Genomic DNA, 20721 nt, shown 5'->3' on the forward strand with positions numbered 1-20721 from the left:
TCAAGGGTCTTTTCTTCATCTTCCTGGCATATACGGGAGCTACATATATATATATATATCTATATGTGTAGCGAGACGATCGAGCAACACCGAAATAGAAATCGCCGCGCGGATATATAGGTACCGTTCAACTTTACGGAAGCCAGTTACGTATAGGCCTCTAACGATCGATCTATCATCGATGCGATCTCAAATCCCATTGGCTCGGAGCCGATTATGGTCTATTACGGTTGGTCCGCGGCCTGCCGCCGGTTGCCGGCTTGTGTCGGCTTGTCTGCCGGGTTGCCGCGCCTCTACTTTCACTTTTGATACTAGCGAAGGATACCGGTAAAGGCGAGCGAGCGAACGAGCTCTCCAATAGAGTATATAGGTATAGAGCGTGTCTCTCGAGTGCGCGAGCGGCGAGAGCTGGCTCGTTATAGAAATTTCTCGGGGAAACAATGGGCCTCCGATCGCGGAACGTAAATAGAGAGAAGAAGGACGTTTATCCGCAAATTGTATCGCTGAGGAAAGATTTCGGTTGCGTCTGGCCGTCGGTTCCCTCTCATGAATCTCGCCAGTGAATTTAGCGAGCGTCGATGACGCGCACCGTCCGATCATTGGCAACGACGCACGTACGGGGGGCACGGGGTTGGTCCGCGTTCTAGCCCCGATCGTCAAGTGGGTGCAGTGCAGGGGTATAATGTCGGGTCGTTGCGTCATAAAAGTCTAACGAGTCCCAAGTCCGACAAGGGGGGAGGGGGGAGAATCGAATCGAGCGGAGAGATATAGCCGCGTGTGTGCGCCGCGCGCTTTGTGCGGTTGCACCAGTCCGCGGGAAATTCAGGCTGAGCACCGGTGGGAGTAGAGAGGGGAAGGGAGACGTCGTAATGCAGTGCCGTAACGTTTCGTAATTGGAGTGATAGTACGCGATTACATTTTCTCACATAGCTTAACGACTCTCCTCGATCCGTCAGCACCACGCCTCTAATTCGATAACCATATTAGGGGAAAGAAATTCTTCTTACCGCTGGCTAATGGACCTCGCCTCGCGCGATTTGCACGCGATCTCACGATCGGCTAACGCCAAAACAACTCCACTTGAATTTTATGCAATCGATCGATCGATCCGGTACTATCTGTACGCGCTATTAACATAATCCGTTGCGAATTATCCAAACCTCTGCACGAGATTCATAATTAATCGGTTATATACGGCCGAATTGCTCGTTGCGACCCAACCACGTCGATTTACCAAATTCCAAAATAACCAGCGGCTTTATTATTAGCATACGGAATCTTTATTTATGCAAAAATCGCTGAATTTTAGGAGGAATCGCGTGGATTTTTTAGCTGAAAATCTCTGATTTTTTCCGCGGAATCTTAAATTCGTTATGGTCCGTAACGGTATACGGAGGAAATTAAATTATTGATCCGATCGAAGGACGCGAGAAATATTGGATTATGTTGATTTCGGGTGAATGACGGGATGGAAGGAAAGAGAATTTGCTTAGATATCTCGTGTGGTACGCGTAGCATGAGAACTCGTACTTAAATGGCACCGTAGCCTGGAATTGTGCATATCTAACGACTTCTCGAAACTTTCACATCCCGTTTACTTGGAATGAAACGAACGCGTGTGATGTGCGCGACCGTCCATTCCCGCGACCCCGCGATCAAGGACCAATTCGATCATCGACTTTTCCAAGTATCTCCAACCTGATCGTCGACCATGCAAAGAAACTGTATACTTATTATCGTCGGATAATCCGATAAAAATTATTCGTTTATACGCTCTGCTTATTAGTTGAGCATTCTTTTCAGTTTACACTAATTGCTTATAATTGCGCGGCAAGTATATGGTACATATATTAAGTAAATGTCTTATTTATAGGGGGAAGATGTCGAAATATGGATTTTGCCGAAGTTGATGGGATATGGGAAGAAGGGAGGAACGAGGAACGAGTTACACGATGCACGATCAACGAGGCACGAGGTCTAGTGTACGGTAATTTGCAGCGTGTGCGAAAGATCGATTCAACGCTGGATCTCTGAATGAAGATGAGTCAAGTAGAAAACCGGTCGTAAAGCTGCGCTCGTTACTCAATGCTTTCAATGGTGCTACTACAACCGGTTTCTCATGGTGGTTCACTATATCCACTGATAATCTCGCGCATTATGAATGGGATTTGCAACAAGTGCACCGATCGAGCTATTCTTCTCCCTTTCGTCCCTGTGTCAAAGACCATACAACCAATGACATCGAATCGCTATTATAATGCATTTACCACGAAAGTTAACTGGACCGAGGATATATACTAAAGTAATTGGAAAGATCGCACGTTGGATAAAAAGAGAGAAGAGAGCGAGAGAGCGCTCCGACCATTTCACTAAGGCAAGTTCTAACACTGGATTTTAGCACGTTTTACCGTTTTCTTTCTCTTAACAAGCAAACTTCACAAGAAGCAATTGAAAGTCAAAGTATATCCACTCTCGATCCCGTATAAAGCATACATTGTTTAATTAAGGCTAAACTTTTGAAATATGGAATAGAGAAATTTCATTCGAAATTAGTTGGTGAAAGATATCTCGAGAAAAGAGAAATGTGAAAAGCATCGGTGAGAAGATAAATGAAAGCAAAAATGGTATGCGTGGTACAATTAAAGATGGATGGATTGGATATTGATCGAGAGAAGAGAATTGAAATTATATATATATATGATTAGAGAGGATTGACGGATGTGTGGAAAAACGGGGAGGAAGGGGGAGGGGGGAGAGGGAGAGGCAAGAGATTGGAAGAGAAGAGGAAATAAACTGGAGGTTTTTGTTTCTGTGAAGCGAGAGGAACAAAGGACCGATTAACCCCGCGGTATCACCCCGAGATACTCACAAAGGCCTTCATGTTTGGTTTGTGTGTGGTGGGCTGGTAGTCCGGTGAATGACTGACTTGGGCCGGGCTGTCGGGCTTTATATACGCCTAACTCTACTCTGGGCACGCTCCACAATCACCATCCTTTCGAAAGCAAGGCGCTGCTCCTCCACCCTCCCCCCAGAAAAACTATAATCTATCGGTATAGGTACCGTAGCGCTGCTTGGTGGTCCCACCAGCGGTTAAGCAAACCGAGACCACATGGTAGTAGAGGTAGGTGGCTGCTGCAGCCCGTTCGCGGCTATTCGTCGTCGACTTGATATACTCGAACACGCAAAAGCCTGGCAAACAGACCTGTTCGCCTCCTCTCCCCTTCCCCCCTTCACTTACCAGCCCTCTCGTCAACTCCGTACTCCGTAGGAATAGGAGCCGAGCAAGTAGGTACGGCAGAGTTAGACTATATCCGAGAGACAACGTCGCGATCGCCCATCGAGTACCAAAGGCCTCCTCCTGGACCATCGGGTCAACCCTTGGCGACTCGCCATTTAACCAAAGCTCGTACCAAAGCATGCATACACACACACACACATATATATATATATATAAACGACTATGATAGAAACAGGATGAGTTAGATCACTGAGCGCAGGCAATTTGCAACGAGTCGTTGACGAACTTAAAATACTCTGATGCGGGAGAAAAACTAGTTCTCTCTGTAAATGTAATGCTACACTTGGAGATACCAACTCGTTTGAGCGTTTCGCAATGGGAGATTGTTAAAATAGTCATTAATCTGGATTCTTCCTCAAGTTGATTAAGGCCCAGTACGCGTTCTACAAACATTCTGTGCTAGCGTGTGTCCTTTAGGCGCCAACCCTCCCCCCCCCCCCCCTGTGTGTGCCGTATACCTGGGGTCCTTTTCAGTCACGCTAGACAGAGCAGGTGCATACGCTGCCTCTTGCGGCAATTGGGTAACCCCTGTGCTATTTGCGTATCAGTTCACAACGTGACAAGGTGATGCAATTGATTCGTGCAGTTGCAACTGCATTTACGCGAGAATATGCCTTTTAGCGTTAGATCCATACGCGATCGCTTCTCACGGGAATTCACAATGGCCACTTATCCTTCGATTTATAGGCCTTAAAATTGTTCTACAACTGCCTATTGATATTTTTTAGTCTGCTTACTTTGAATGATTTGGGGGGATAGATATTTCATTACATCATCGTAAAATTAATACTCTCTTGTGATGCAACGAGTACGGTGAGTGAATGGTCGGTCTACCAGCTATCGGTTCTTCGAGGACGATAGAGATCCTACGACATTTTCCTTTATCCTTTTGCGAGATTTTTGGTGGAACAGTTTGTCTTAGGCCGAATCGACTTTGGAACTTGTTGCTTCAGCGGACTTTCGCGCTCTCTCGTTCGTAAAAGGCATCGCTAAGGTTTAACTCGTACTAACCCGAGCTACATGGCTTTATATATATATATGCTCGGCTTAATTTCAAACTTTTAGATGCGCATTTCCAATGTGTTCAGCTTTTGCTGTGATTTTATAGTTGAAAATTGCCTGGGACCCTTGCGTTTCTCGTAACGTGTAAAAAAAAAAAAAAACTTAGCAATTCGTGGATACATTTTGGAGTATCGCGAAGCGACGATGACGCGAGCTTTTCTCTTTTCATGATTTTTCGTCCAAGGGACGAAAGGTGGAGAGAAGCTCAAGTGCGTTAGCGGGATAGCCTGGCTCGCGGATATGGAAATGACGAAGAAAAGAAGAAGTAGAGGCCGCGGAGTTGGAAAACTGGGAAAAGGACGAAAAGTATACGTACTTGTGATTATAGACCCTCGTTACGGGGGAACGAGGCACTCGCATCGAAAAGGAGTTTCAGGTTGGGCACCGAGCGCGAAACGTTCTAAAGAGTTGGAATTACGGTTCGTTGAATGGCCTTAAGAGACCTGAATTCTTTTCTAAATAGATTGCTTGCCGCCGTCCGCTCGTTACTTATTACCTCAACCTACTAATTCTAGCTGCTCCGTGTGGACTATACTGAAGCTGGAAACAAGATCGAGTTTCAGCCAGAGGGTTGCTTTTCACCGCGAGCGACAATTTGAATTGCGCTACGACGGCGTATCGTTTGCCTTAAACGACGTGACCCACTGACTTCCCGATTGGTGAGCCTAAAAGTTCATTCGTTCTTTTTTCTATGTGCTTCCAGCTTTCGTCATCCAATCCTTACCACTTTCAGCACGATTTGCTGTATAATTTAAAGATTACCCATATTTGTAATTCTCGCCGGCTCCTCACCCTAATACGCATTGCCCAACTTCCATTTTTCAACTGTTAGCGAAGAAGCATCATCGAATATTCAATATTTGATCATTATTTATGAGACTCGAATGGCCGCTTGGCGACGATTTCGCTTGGTGCATTGCACGCGAGTTCATACAATTGTATTATTTTCATATATTTATGAAGATATTTCTATATGCTTTTAGTGGATCAAAGCTACACTGCGCTATACCTGTATAGGGGCAGGTTTAAAGCTTTATGAAACTATACGATCAATAGCAAAGCGACGAACGCGTTGTTTTTAAATTTCGTTCCCACCCCATGGAACATAGAAGAGGTTCTCTTATATCGAATAATTAATTAGTTAATAAACGATTTGACTTTGACAAAATGGGTATAAAGCTGTACGTGCCCCGTGTGTGTTATGCAAAAGCGATTAATTATTGAATAATTATTCATTACATAACGGATTTAAGTGAAATTGAATAAGTATTCGTTATTAACCTTTCATGCGTTTTCTATTTAGCATAAAGTTTAGAGGAATAAAGAGAAGAAACATTGGAGTTTATTTACTCGATACTGGAAATTAACAATTGATTCGCGCGCAAGTGCATCTGTGTGTATATATTTATATGTATATTCGATCGAAATCATTACTCGTCATGTAATTCAATTTTTATGTTAGAATGGTCGAACGGTTTTCCTGAATCGATACACGCGTAGGGCGATTAGCTCGTGGCAAGATCATTGATATTAACACATCCGTCTTTGATAAGTCGACTTTCTCGACGACTTCTTACACCAGCAGAGCTCATGAATTGAATCGAAGAAAAGGTGCCAGACTACCGGACCGTTAAATGGCCGCGAACAATGTCAGGTTCGTTTGGACGGTTATTTTCTTTACAATGCCAAGATTGGATAATAGAAACGAAGAAACATCGAGATATCCTGTAAAATTAGCACTCATTGCAAGACACACACACACACAATATGTTTTATTTATTTAGACTTGTGAATTATCATTCGTTACCAGGTTTTTTTTTATTTAAAATTTGCAGAGTACGCGCTTCGATTCCTCTTAAAACATCATTCCTTTTAAAGCGAGCTTTCCTGTTTTTCCTCGTAAACTTCGCGATACCGTCCTAGAATTCTCCAGACTGTTCCAGTAAGCCGGTAAGTTTGCACAATCGCACAGCAAGCTGCAGAATCTCTAGACAAATATCTAATTACAGCAGCAATTATAAATCATTATTTTCAAATTATTTGCAATATATTGTTTCTTTTATCACGTTGTCTATATATGTAAACTAATTTATCGCTGTTGCATATGTTTCAATGTAAAAAAGACTATTGGAAAAACTACTTTTCAATATTTTCCTCAATATGTAATTATGCAAATTTCTTTCTTATGTATATCGTATATGCCTTACAATATCTTACGCAGTGAAATCTTGTCATAGACAAGCAAGTCTTGCTTTGGTTGTCAGCTCGCTGCTTCCGCAGGTAAACCACTTAAAATATTGCCATAATATAATATGAAATATAATAACAGTTTAAGATTGAAAGGTTTATATTTTTGACAAAATAATCTTTCAGACTAATCTTGTGCTTGGTTAGATAAGACGGAGGAAAAGTGTAAATGAAAGAAATTGACAGCTATAATTGTCAATCAAGCCGAGGATCTTCGTGCCGTGCTTGAGCTGGCTAGCAATATTACTGCTTTATATATGCTTCTTAGTATTTCATAACTCGTAAACAATGAATAATTATACGTGAATGTGATTTTCATACGGATTACGGGCTTTTTGATACACTTTCAAAGCATTCACAAGAAGAAACAAAATTTCGCACTTGAAGTAAAAGGAAGAAATAGATGTCTCGCTGTTTCGGTTTAATTGCTGAAAACGTGGGTGGTGCACATTTCGATGGTATGTAGTCAGAAGAAGAGGAAATGAACAGGGCGCCTCCACTGAGAGTCATGCCATACTTCGCTTCAGTAACTAAGCTCGAAAGTGCCTTACGCAATATGTGGAGCGGGAGAGCGTGGGCTACCGCCGCCGTCCAGCAAAGAACTGCCCATCATTTCCGTGTTCTGCAGTTCTGCTAGCCGCTCGTTCCTTCTCGCCTTTTCGTACCAACTCGCACACATTGCCATTGGACATTGTCGCTACATTTCGAGCCCCTTCTTCAATGCCCCACTCTCCCTGTGCGACCATGCTCCGACACACTTCCGGCAGCTACCAACTATTTCCTCACGCCTCCTACTGACAATCCTATATCATTCGCGCGGACAACTTTATTTCGAACAATTCTATTTTTCGCAATTTCTCTCTCTCTCTCTCTCTCTCTCCCTCATTTCAATTTCAATGAGAGCCTAATTATTACCCTTCGATCGCGTCTCGCCTTCCTCCCCTACTCGACATGCATCATATATTTTTCTTCTTTTCTTAAGTAACGCTCTATTGAGATTCCCCTGTATGACACCACCAGCGTAATATCGTTCCTCCATACGATATTATACCTTCCAAATTTCTGTCACTTTCGTAGAATCATCTTGTAATTTTCCACTTTTGCTGCTCGAACACTCTCAGATATATTCGCCTCTTACCCACCATTAGACGTCGACTGCGCTTGTTTGCTCTATCTCTCTTCGAGATTTTCACCCGAATATATATCCTAACAAACGTTTTTCGCCAAGCTGCACTAATAGCGTTGCAAATAGGGATCTGTATCAATTCGTCAAGTCGGACTAAATAAATCATATTGGTTGGAAAAATGTCTATAGAGTTTGTTAATATAGAAATATATAAGTCTGAGGACTGAATGTGCTTTTCGCACACTGAAACGAGTGAGTAACGAGGATGTGGGTGGCGGGGACCGTACCTTTTCACATGTAGACCGAATAGCTGTCAATGAACTAGATTTGCAGGATTGCTATGATTGCAACAGAACCAAGCTCCAGTCAAGAATAATTATGATTTCGATAAAGGCGATAAAGCCGGCGTGCTATTTCGAGATAATATAACGGGTGAGCCCTCCATAAGTTTTGTCAAGGTGGCGCGATTTGATAGCTCGGTGGAGAATGGTATGTTAATAATGGTACGGCGCGCAACGTCATTTCCTACTTTCTTCCATATCTGATGCAATGCTCGATCGATATCAGAAGGTTTTATCAAGACTAAAAATTCCTCTTAGAACATTAATCTTACATAATTTCAAATTCTACGTATAGAAATATATTCGACGTTTAAGTTGGAGAGTCAACGCAGATTATTTTCTATATGGAAATTGAAAGTTGATCCGAATAATTTTCAGTAGTGAGTTATAGGCTGGTTGATATCTTTCATGGATATTCCAAAGTAAATGGAATCCCGCGTGTGGTTACCGAGTCCAGTCGAAGGTTGTATGGCAGCAGTAATAGCAGCAGGATCGGCATCTATGGTCTGAAGTGAACGAGGAAGAAAATCGGATCGACTGTAGTGATGAGAAAACCTATGTATATATATACTACGTATCGTGATGGTGCGCGAGTGCATTCTATTATTACTCCTGTTCTTTGTTCGTTGATAATTGACAGGAACAATTGCCGTAAGAGGGGAGGGGGTATAAATGTCAGTTTTAGAGAGATTGGAAATTGAAATTAGGCACCGACCGCCAGATGCGAGTTGGTGCATGTGTATGCTAATTGATTGCGTCATGCTCTTCCGGACTCGATCGAGGCAGAGGGGGTGGATAACTACCGACCGATTCTATTCGAGCAGCTATATCGCTCCCTCTTAGCACCTCCACCCCCCCCCCCCCTCTTTCTCTCTCTCTCTCCCAACACACAGGTCCCTCCGTCTCTGACCGAACAACGCAACGTGTCATCTATCCATCTTTCTCGCACATCCGATATCACTCGATTATTTTCGCTTTCCTTCGCCTCTTATCCTATTTTCTACCCACCGCGTTTTCCATCAAATTTCTGCCTCTCGATAAGCTAAGATTTTCACTATACTTCTTCCTTTGCCATTTTCATTTTTTTCCCCATGCAATCATTACTTTCTTTATAAGTTTTTTTCTTCACCTTGGTCAATCTATTCCTACGCTGTTCCTCGTTCATTTTCACTTTCACTTCAATTGGTTTTATCCTATATATATATCCAATTTCCTTCTCGAATTTATTTCTTATTTCCAGTGTTTCTTACGATTCGTGGTATTTCGCTGCGTAGCCGCTCATATGCATATATATATATTGATTTATCTTTAAATATCGATATCTCTCTGGAACGGAGCGTTATCTCTTTTCGACGGCCGCGGCCGCGGCAGCGAGAAAATCGAGAGACGTCTATTTACAGGCCTATAAGTGGCGAGCAGCAAACGGACCGCGTACCAAGACTACCAAGCAATATACCTATGTGGAAAATGCTAGAGTCTACTACACACTCCGGGAATGTTCTGGCCTGTATCTGGCTGCTCTCGGTTCTATATAGTAATACTGCGTGCCGAAGTTAAGATACCATAACTCTGCTTAGGTACAGTCACTGCAGTCGACGTAAAGTGCTCAGCTATGTTAATGTCGGCTGTGTCGCATACGAAATTTATATAACTCTTCAATACCTATATGTATGTGTATATATATATATATATATATTTGGCTAAACACCGAACGTGCCTCGCTTGTCCCTCCCTGCAGACTGACGAGCATACCCAATTATTCAGATGTAAAAGCAGATTTAGCAGTGGCTGCATGCGTATGTGGAAAGAATTAAACCGCTCCAATTACCAGAAATATTAATCCCTTCAGAGATTCGGGTAACCATAATGGGCAATCAATTAGGATTTCATTTTTTACGAAAATCCCCGCGCAACAAAATTATCGGTCGGATTACAACGTTGAAAGCTGTTCAAGAGGCTTTGATTTGTTTTTGTCGAAAATTCTGGCTGAAAAGATTTCGACGTATTTCGCGATAGACTCAGTTGGGGTGTCCAAGCGCGCACGCACGCACGCACACACGCGTATATACATCCAGAGGGAGAGATACGATTGGCGGGTCTTAGACATTTTCCTGCATATTAATGAGTTTGGCTTTACGCGGCACTTGGTTCGATCGTGTGCAGGCGAGCGTATCGCGTAAACGTTGAATAATAACTGCATTCCTTAGGCAGCATTGCAGCTCCCAGGAGCGTGCTACGTAGCGACGCATAGGCGACGTAGCGCGACTGTAGCGGCACGCACGCAGCCACACGCATATAGTCGCATTTCGATCCAAACATTGCCATGGTATATACGTGCAGTATGACGTTAGACTTGCTTAGAGGTGTATAGTATATATATGAGAGTAGCGTCGAGTGGATCGATCCATTGGTGCCATTGGTCTACCAAGCAAGTCGTTCGTCGATCAAACTGTGTCACACCGCGAGCGAGCTTCGTTTTCATCTCTCGCTTGCGCCAGTCACGCCGAGGGCCTAGAGTGTGTGCTAGAGGGAGAGAGAGAGAGAGAGAGAGAGAGATTCCAAGCCTTATTATATATATACTCTCCTCTCCCACCTACCGGCCTCATATTGTCTCTGGTGCATTCGTCAAAGCGGAACTGCCGGTGGCTCATCCATTCGGTTAATTAAATAATAACAGAAAGAGACAATTTAGCTGGAAACTATAGGATCATTGAAATTAGGCTGTAGCATTGCGGGAGATTTTAGAGAAATTCAAATCCAGCCGAATAACTATTATATATATATATAATCATTAGGATTTGACTGAACCAGTTCTGGAGAGCTTATCTCGGGCTCCGAGATATGTAAAACGATTGCTAATTGCCAGTCATATTTGTAGCTCGTTACGCTCTATCTTGCTCAACAACACGTGAACGGAATTTCTCAATTTTCCAATGACAATGAATTCTATGCGAGCTAGCGCATAATATATATATTGTACTGCACGGATGAAAGGTAACGCGCGGGCGCTCGCGCGAGATAAGCGAAAAGATTGTGTTTTGCAAGATATTCGAGGCATGTCGTTGACACGGTGGGGTCAAGCGAATAAACTGCCAATATGTCCCGCGACGTGGCTGCTATCGATCTCAGCTAGCTCTCTCACAGTCCGAGAAACAAAGTTGCTGACTGGACAGCCGGTAGGAGAACACGCGAAACCTAAATTCCATCAGTCGTGTAATAGCAATTCTGACTAGAGCCTTAACGTCCGAAAGATTACGAGCTATAAAATCGGTGGTAAAATTGCTGGGACTCTACTTTACAAACAGGAGAGACACTTGGATCGCAACAACACTTTTCCTGTCCCTTTTATCGATATACACCATGTTTCCCTTGTTAAAGTACCTGGCAGCTAACTTGCTGCTATAGGTAGCGCACATACATAAAATCTTATTACAACAACCCTGCGCGCACTGCCACTAGAAATACAAATTTTCTCAAAAAAAGTTCATAACAACATTTTATACGTTTAAACGTATTTTAAACTTGGCTCTTTTCCTCCGAAGCAATCAAATTATTAATATTTCATTTTACAGCCTCGGTTATTAACTTGTTTCGCGCTGAGCAAACCGACTCGCGCTTTTAAGCGGTTATCAAAAAGTATGGCCAACAACACACGTACTGTACGCCATTCGTCTAATCTCCTCTTCATATAGGTGTGTGTGTATAATAATAAACAGAGTTAATTCTTTGTCGTTTTAGTGAAACTATAAAAATGAGGAATAACGAACACATTGGTATAAAACATTGTCTATCCAGATTTTCCAAATTACAAGGATGGAACGGAAGTTGGTCGATCGATTATAGCGTTTGATCGTGCGTGTGTTGAAGCAGCATACAGTATAATTTCCTCACTCGAGATTTTCTAAATCAGTCCTGGCTAATACTACGTAAGCCACAAATTAACGCATACATCAAATACTTTCACTTGGCAATGTAAGACAGGTTGAAAAAATTTATGATCTTAATTAAAAAGCTGCAATCTTTTATGATCGATTTCTTGTGACTTTTGTTTCTTGGCGAGCAAAGAAAGCGGAAGTTGACATTAATTATGAACTGATTTTGCAGTGTTGCGCAGCTTTAGAGATCATTGTATTCTTCGTTATTGTCAAGTTGTGCGAACGATCGTGGAGCGTGGTTCGCAGTGGTGGCAGCGCGCGCGGGCTCCGTTGATTTTTTGTCAAAGCGTGCGCGCGCGCTCGCTTGCTCGCTCGCGGATAGAAGTATTGTGAATAGCGGCTGAAATTGCACAATAATGGCAACGACAAGAGCGACGGCGGCGACGGTGTACTGGGCAAGAGTGGCAAGTGGCATGGCGACTTACTCCCGATAAGTTCACGCTGGAGAATCTAGGCCGAAGGCGTTTACTGTACGCCGGTTACCAAGTCCTCTCCCACTGCTCCTCCAAGCCTTCGGAAGCTTTCGGGAATCACTGTACGCGCCATTATTCTCGCGTCGACCGGAAAAAAAATTCTGCTCGATTCTTCGGTGCAGCTGTGCTGCCACCGTTATACGGCCCCCATGCCCATGCGATGCAGCCGATACTGCAGCCGATGATGATTCCTTCGCTGCACTATAGAGCAACGCTCCACTATACAAAATCCCGAAATCCAAAACTCAGTCCCGGTGATTATCACTCTGGCGACGACGATGGAACCAGACAAACGTGAAAAACCAACCGCCCGATAGAAAATAATAAAATTCGCGATTATAGGCCGCTAGAGATTTCAGCGTTAAATTATATAATGGAATGAATGGCTTCGTGGAATTGCGGTTACGCGAGGCTCGCTATAATTTCCATGCACCCGAATCCAACAAAAATCTATCCGTGAAATTCGCTAAAGACATTGTATATAAATCAGGTATCCGCTACGCAATGAATTAATAGCTTTTAGCTCGCAGGAAAGAAAACGCCCCAGCTCTAATATACTCTCTGCTGACTCTCCAACACACAACACAACGTTGTAATAATTACTCTTACCAATTGCATAATATTTAAATATAATAGGTGTAGAAGCGTGTATATATATATATATAAACGAACAACGATGCATTATACTGTGTGGGTTTACCCTCCGTTCTCCATCGATTCTGTAATCTGCATCTAAAGATTCGATCGCTCAACCTTTCAACATTCAGCCTATAGCAATCATATGTCGATAAAGAATATATACATCAGATATATAGCGCACTCTGGTTCTTCAATGAAAATAACGCATTGCGTGCATCACGAATCGCATCGAATCATTGAAAAGTTTCATTTAGGAATATGCAACTGATACCTTTGTGTGACGTCTTGCTATGAAAAAGCGTACCGCGCGCCGGCATGTCGAGACCATGCACTCTCCTATATCGAATGGAAGTTTTTCCATTTTCGAGCAGATTCGTACCTCCCCAACGATGCTTTTTGAAAATAGCCTGGTGAATTTTATAATCCAACTACTGATATTGAAAGTGTATTTTTTTCTCCCTTTTTTTTTTCACCAGACGGAAGCTCTGATTGCAAAGTTATAAAATTGTTACTCCATCGGTAAGTGAAACTGTGTTTCGTGAAAATAAATTAGAACCGCGAGTAAAGTCCAAGAAATATTCAAATAAATCGACTTGGAATATCTGTTGAAGCTTGATGAGAGAAGTTTCCTTAAAGTAAAGAGCAAATCCAGAAAGAACGGTACGATTGGATGTATTAATCAGTGCGGTACTCCAGCGGGCTGCTTAACAATATGGAGCCTCATCTATACTTTCCTATCATTGCTGCACCGCAATAATTAAAAGCATGCTTACAAGGATGATAGAACAATTTATTGTACTGACTGTACTTTCTTTTGCGTAGTTATTAACATTATATATGTATATAGTAATATATATATATATATATATTTATAGGGGGGAAAAAATAACAAGCTCCAAGTTTGAAAAAAAAGGGGGTTGAAAGAAAAAAGAGGCGTGTACGGTTAAAGAAGCTTTTGTACCTAGCAGAGCCCAAGTCATATGAGTTCACGTTAGTAAAAATTGATATACAGTGTGTAGATGCAGTGCCTGTGTATAAGCCAACTTTACACGGAACATAAAACGTATTTTACTCCACGTTCGTAGTTTAAACTTGAGCGTGACTCGAGATCAGTTTGCTTTACGACGAAATTGCCCGATGAACTGAATTTCTTATTTATACGAAGTAGTAATATAGGTACATATTAAATTTAATATCCGCGCAATAAATTCCGTTGAAGCGTGCAGCATGAATTCATTAATTTATCCTTCAACACCTGTAAGAGAGAACAAAGCTGTTGGAGTCATGCAACTAAAAAATCCTGTTGCAATTGGCTTTTTTCTTGGCGGTGTATAAGGAAAATCGAAGGTCAGGGAGCTCGAAGCTTCGCGTCGGCAGACTCATTGTGCTCCTCGACCAACACTTTCTATATTTGCAGCAGCTCTCTTGCAATTGAGCGCTCTCTGAAAGTCGATCGGGCAAATATGATTTTTTGTTTGTTCGCTTGTGCTGAACGCAGGCAAGCGAGTAGGCGTGTTGCGAGTATCGCACGGGACAGTGTATGGATAGACGGGCACACATGTACGATAGATGCCAGGTTATAGATATAGGTATAAAACGAGCAAGTAGCTCGTTCGCTTTGCATTACGCAAGAACCACGCCTAAGTTGGAGCCGCTCTTGGTCTCCCAGGCAGCTCTGACCGAACCAGACCAGAGTTGCTGGTCGGTGCTCGCTTGCCTGGCTTATGCCTGCATCAGATTGCTTAGGCCTATCTCAGTCAGTCTACCTTGCTCGCATACTTGCGCGTTAGCCCGACTGACTGGCCAACCGAAAGTTGCGCCGTTGCTGCTGCGCTGCTCCTGCAGCTCTCTTCTCTTATAGCGCCCCTGCATACGTATGTATACTACCACGTACACACAACAGCTCGCTTAAATACTGCGTTATTACGTGCACGGAAGCACGTCGTATATTAATTAACCCAAACGTTCTTGTAAATTAACCAATCAAATCTTATTCCTATTTCTTTTTTACAACTAATTCCGCGGTATTTCATATTACTTTGTACCTCCCGCGGATTAATTAATTTCTATATGTGTGTCTGTATAATAGGAGAAGAAAATAAATAAATAAATAATCTTTCGGCACACGCAGCACTTTATTTCCAACCTCTCTGCTTCTTACGATATATACAGCGATTTACTTCTTAGACGATTAATTTCGCATGGAATTAAGGAAATCGATGGGATTGCGAGTCAGCGCACGAATCGAAACTTGAGCCTGGAAAGGTTTACGCGAGGTTCCCAGGAGCTCTAATTAGCCACGGTCCTGCGCCAGATAAAGAACTGATTACCGTAGCTCTTCGGAGCGTCCGGCGTCCGCGCCTGCTTCTCCCCTTTACTTCATCGCTATAATGTATATATATATATATCTCTCTGAAAGATCCATCGTCAATCATGCAAGCGTCCAATTTTTCCAACTCTATCGATTGCTGCAATTGCTAAATCTTGAAACCCCGTATATATTTAATGTGATCCCTGCAATTTTGTAAGCGAAGGAAACTCTTATCGCTCATTCTCAGCCGAAAATTTATTCTTTGCGCCATTCTTTCGCTTCAACGACATCCGATCGACTAATGGGCAGCGTGAAATATAGTACTAATTGCATTTCAAGGCCAATTGCATTTATAGAAGAATACGGTACGTATCAGTGGACGGTGGCGTCGTGTTACATTCCTATTAATTTATCAGGGTGTTAATGCGATACTATCTGAGAGGGGCTGAAAAATAAATTTCGTGAAAATCTAGCCGAAGAAGGAGATTTGAGCGTGTAAGCTCTATTGTAGTAGAGTTGATGAAAGGAAGGGCGAGGACAGCGAGGAGAAATAAATGGGGGTACGTGGGTTGGTCTCTCGACTTGGTTAAAAAGGTGCGCAGGTGTGAAAGAATGCATTAGAAACGAAGTATAGTACGAGGAACGTGACGGAAGAGAAAATTGTCGCGAGGGTTTAGGGAGCTGAGACTGGTTGGATGTTCGACAATTGGAAAGACATTGAGACGCGTCGCTTTATTCGTGTCGCGCCGAGCCCAGCCGAGCCGAGCCGAGCCGCGGTGGCGGAAGTCACGTACAGAGTTCGTACGGTCGCCACGCGATCCAGCCGCTGAATTATATGAAAATAAAAGACTCGTCAGATTTCACTGGTGTCGAGGTCACTTCCTACTTTTCCCCCTGTGCAATATATATATATATATATACATATGTATATATGCAGCGTCATTCTACAAGTCACGCGGAAACACGCAACTTCGGAAGTTGCGTTTTAGCTGATATACCAATTGCGATTTGTGTACGCCGATAGCTATTATTGTCTCTGCGATAAGGTGCAATTAAGAATGCACTATTTGCCAGACAAATTCTATTTTGAATAGCGAGGATTGATTAATTGGTAGCTGTTATACTATAATTAATAAAGCACGGTGAGACGTGAATGATTTACTCGTTAATTTATTCGATACCAAGCTTTTTGTGACGGTCAATAAAATAATAACGCGCCATCAGCGGTTCAATAGCGTTCATCATAGTTTTGGAATTTGCTGCGTGTCGAATCTTTAATGACGAGAGCGTAGGAGGCTTAGGAGGAAGTGAAACAGCTTGAGGAATCGTAAGAACTGCAGCATACTTATCGATATATACGAAGCTGTCCATGTTCGAGTATAATTAATGCGCCACGCACGCAGGATGGAGTGCATTTACACCTATGCGTTATAGCATGCGCGCAAGCGTTACATAAACGCCACCGCAGCCTATGGCGTGGCCTTTTACAGTGAAATCGGAATCATAATGCTAACGTGAAAATCAAAGTTCAATAACTTCGTTATTACAAAGCCAATGAAACGGATAATGAATTCCAGTTATGCTTTTCAACACTTTATTAAGTGACACGTTGCTATCATTGTTTTTCAATTTAATCACTTTGCGCCAAACTAGTTTACAGTCTAAATAAAAATCCAAATATATTACGTTCTCCATTTTCTCCCGTATTGACCTTTGGATTCATTGCTTCACCTCGTATGTACCTCCATTCAGTTTCAGTTTCAGTCGACCCATTTTTTTCACAACCTTCATTCTTTGCCAAAATTAAGAGCTTCTTTTCCACTAACATTAATTTCATAATATGATAAAGTGTTAATGACATATTGTAGGAAAACGGACGTCAAGCTAATGATCGTGCATGAAAGAATCTTAATGAAATAGTAAATACCTTTAAGAAACACTATTTTACTATAGATTAGGCAAAATTTTTGGCTGACTATCTATATTTAAAAGGAAACAAAGATCACAGTTGTGTAGAATATTCGTAATGATAAATAGCGAAATTTCAGCCGAGGGAAGGAAACGATTGAAAATAACAATTAATGACTTGTTACAGTTTCTTCGGTCTATCCGGCATCAGTGGTGCAGGCGGAGTAGAGGATCGATAAAAAGTTGCAAGACGTTACGAGTAAGAAGAGGGAGTGCGAGAGATGGGTAACGTATAGTGAGCGAATGAGTAAGCTAGGAAGAGAGGGATGATGGTGCGGTAGGTAGAGGGGGTTGGGAGGAAGGAAGGTGCGACTCTCTCGGCAGCCTTGCCATTGAATTAGAATTTCCGAGTCGTTAATTTCCAGTGGCTATATAGCCAGCTAGGCAACGGCGTTGGTGGCGGCGGCGGGCCGCCGAAGAAAAGAAACAGACGAAGGGAGGCAGGCAGGCAGGAGGTGGTCGGTTGCTAGCTCGGAAGAAAACAGAAAGAACTTGGAAAAGAAAGAGTAAGAGAGAGAGAGAGAGAGCGAGAGGAAAAGTGTGTGTAGTGGAGATGGGTAAGGTGCAGCCAGGGTATCTACAAAGAAAATGAATCGAGAAGATAGAGAGAGACGGAGAGTGGAAAAAAGGAGGATGGACAGACGTACTTGAAGTGGCACTTTTTTGTCGGTGAGTTCCGACTAATTTCTATAGTGAGATCATTTCTTGTGGTGGCTCTTTGGATTACGCTCGATTAACTCGGTATTTGGACGAAAGCGGATTCGCGAGAGGATTCGAGCTTCGAGATCCAACGGTGCATAGCAATTGGAAATTGCGTAAGAGTCATCATCCTCAAGTGCGTTCTACCAAGCATGCAACTCGTACTGCCAGAGGCTGGACAATTCTCGAGCTGATCGGAAATCTCACCGATTTCTCAGAATCGGCCAAGAAAACACATCCACGGAGATCAATGGATTCCAGAGCCGTGAAATAAACAGCCAACAACATCTATAAATTGATACTTAATTATTACGCTTATCTTTGCCAGAACGGGTCATGGAAAAGAGGTTCGTGAACGCGTAGTAAATAATATGCGAAGAATCAACTAGCGTGAGAAAGTCATGCAATGATAGAGACACTATATATCCGTTGTGCTTACTACATCTGGTAATATCTACTTACCACCAATTGCCCGTCTATATCTGCCTGTGTGGGCGAGCGTGTGTGTGTGTGCCTCTTTTCTTACAGCTATATATTCACTGAACTTTAACTTTTCTCATTTTCTTCTTTTTTCATCAGATAAAACTCGTAACTGTTAATTATTAATTTTAAACGTTTCCTTACTTCTCTCCTCTCTTGATCACGTTGACGTTTTTCCTTCAAGTTAAACATGTGTCTGATACACTTGTAAGCTCTAGTGAGAAAACAAAATTGCATACTTATCTCGTAGGTCGACAAACAAAGGAGGACATCTTAGTTTAATATGTCTCTTCGCGACAAAGATTTTCTTCCACTAAGCTTTCTCGCTCGCGAAGCATCTTAAAAAATTCATTTTTTCAGACCTTTTACCCAAGAAAAATGTCTACCTATATGCTAAAGGTGCAGGTGGAGTTTACAAAGAATTTAAAGTGAGGAGGAACGAAATTATAGTGATAAATTAATAAATGTCGTCAACGAGGAAAAGGTTTATAATAAGTGGTGAGATGAGAGAGGCACGCGGGTGTTTGATAAAAATATCAATCCTGGGAGAACGAGATGTGTTAATATGACTATATTAGTACATATATCGTTATCTACAGCGATGATCGACCTATATGGTACCTGCAGTGAAAGATGAACAATGCAACAGAAGGATATATGAATTTCTCAGGTGAAGCGTATGACTGCACGTACGTACTTGAAAGGAAAGTCCTGATAGAGTGATGACGGTGTGAAAGCTAGTGGCTTGATTATTGGGATTATTCGGATGCGGCTTATACCGGCCAGTTCCATCGCGGTTAGATTAATTAACATATGCTAGCAGTAATTAAATAACGCGTCCCAACCGCACAATGCTCCCTTCCACGACCATTCTCTCCACACATGTGTTATGTACTCTCGTTCTCGTCTATTTTATACTACCTCTCTGCATTTCACACTATTCCCACTTGATTTTAGTAACGAAACTCGACCGCGGTTTGTTCATTAGGTTAATCAAAGATAGTCAGCCTCGAGCCCTATGTTACTCGAAAAATGTCAATTGATTGATTTGTAAAAAGATGGATATAGGCACGAGACGACATTTGAAAAGCTGATCTCGAGCCCCCGATACTTAATGATGCCTCAAATTGTACAAGTATAATCGATGGCATTCTTTTATAAGTGGCAATGCGAAGCCGTAACACACAGAAAAAGATCATTTCTGATTTTCTTAGCACGATCCCAATGTAGCAGCTACACTAGGGAACGGAGGAAAGTGGTCGAAAGAAAAACAGTAGTAGGTTTATGGATATATAGTTCCTACTAACTTGTGGGCAATGTCAATTAGTTACATGCCATGAGTAACATTCCTTTATCTCGTGATATCCGTTGAAAGAGAGCCTTCCGGAAATTTCTCGTAATTCTCCAGCGATTTTTACATCCGTAGCTTAATTGGAAGAATACACCCGCCAAGCACTTCCGTATTTGTTTTTTTCTTCTCTCTTTCAACTTCCATAATCTCTTGTATTCGTTAACATTGCAGTTTGTTCCAGCAAGTAGCTATTTATTCAGTGATTACATCCAGTAATTACTAGTTCGTCGCACTTTCCACTAAACGTAAACATACATTTTTCTTCCGATTTAAATTCGCGCTTGAATATTCTTGTATTTTAAATGAAATTTATAACATCTTTGAAAGCTTCTCGATATTAAAACTCATATAGTTGACTATGTATTAAAGAGAGAAATTCTTTCTGCAGTTGTATAAAATCCACGTTGCTTCTGGCTTAGGGCAATTAAAGAGGAAATGGAGCACGAAGCCGGGACATTAGTGGGCTTCGTTTTTGCGACGAGACTCGCCACGAGACTCGATGCTTTAAAGTAAAGTTTTAAAAAGTTTTCGAGATAGGAGTAATTGCTCAGATTTGCCAGATGAAAAAGAATTTATCCGACGCCAATGATCTGTAATGCTGTTTGGAAAAAGTGGACGAGTAAGTGGATGAGAATTAATTAGTAGATATATATATATATATATATATCAATTTGCGCGCGCGCGAGAGAGAGAAAGTAACTGTTCTACAGTATATACCACCTCAATGAAGGCACGCATCTATCGATCATTATACACCAGAGACAAATCTGCTTCGTTACGCTGCATGTATA

At 42.2% G+C, this 20721-nt stretch overlaps 1 protein-coding gene across 3 annotated transcripts in view; it reads right to left on the minus strand.

Annotated features, from left to right (window-relative positions):
* The window catches only part of LOC136782632 (uncharacterized), a 58557-nt gene that overhangs the window by 2534 nt on the left and 35302 nt on the right, over positions 1 to 20721 (minus strand). Inside the window, exon 1 of one of the 3 annotated variants that reach the window (XM_066742197.1) lies at positions 2870 to 3151. The exons of the other annotated variants lie outside the window; for them this stretch is intronic. Within the exon in view, the coding sequence (XP_066598294.1) occupies positions 2870 to 2881 (12 nt within the window). The 5' untranslated portion in view covers positions 2882 to 3151. Of the gene's footprint in view, positions 1 to 2869; positions 3152 to 20721 lie in introns of those variants that run through there. 3 annotated transcript variants of the gene reach the window in all.

The sequence above is a fragment of the Prorops nasuta genome, unplaced genomic scaffold (assembly GCF_024137725.1).
Source record: "Prorops nasuta isolate Cenicafe-Biocafe unplaced genomic scaffold, Cenicafe_Pnas_1.2 PNAS00027, whole genome shotgun sequence".
NCBI classification, from domain to species: domain Eukaryota; kingdom Metazoa; phylum Arthropoda; class Insecta; order Hymenoptera; family Bethylidae; genus Prorops; species Prorops nasuta.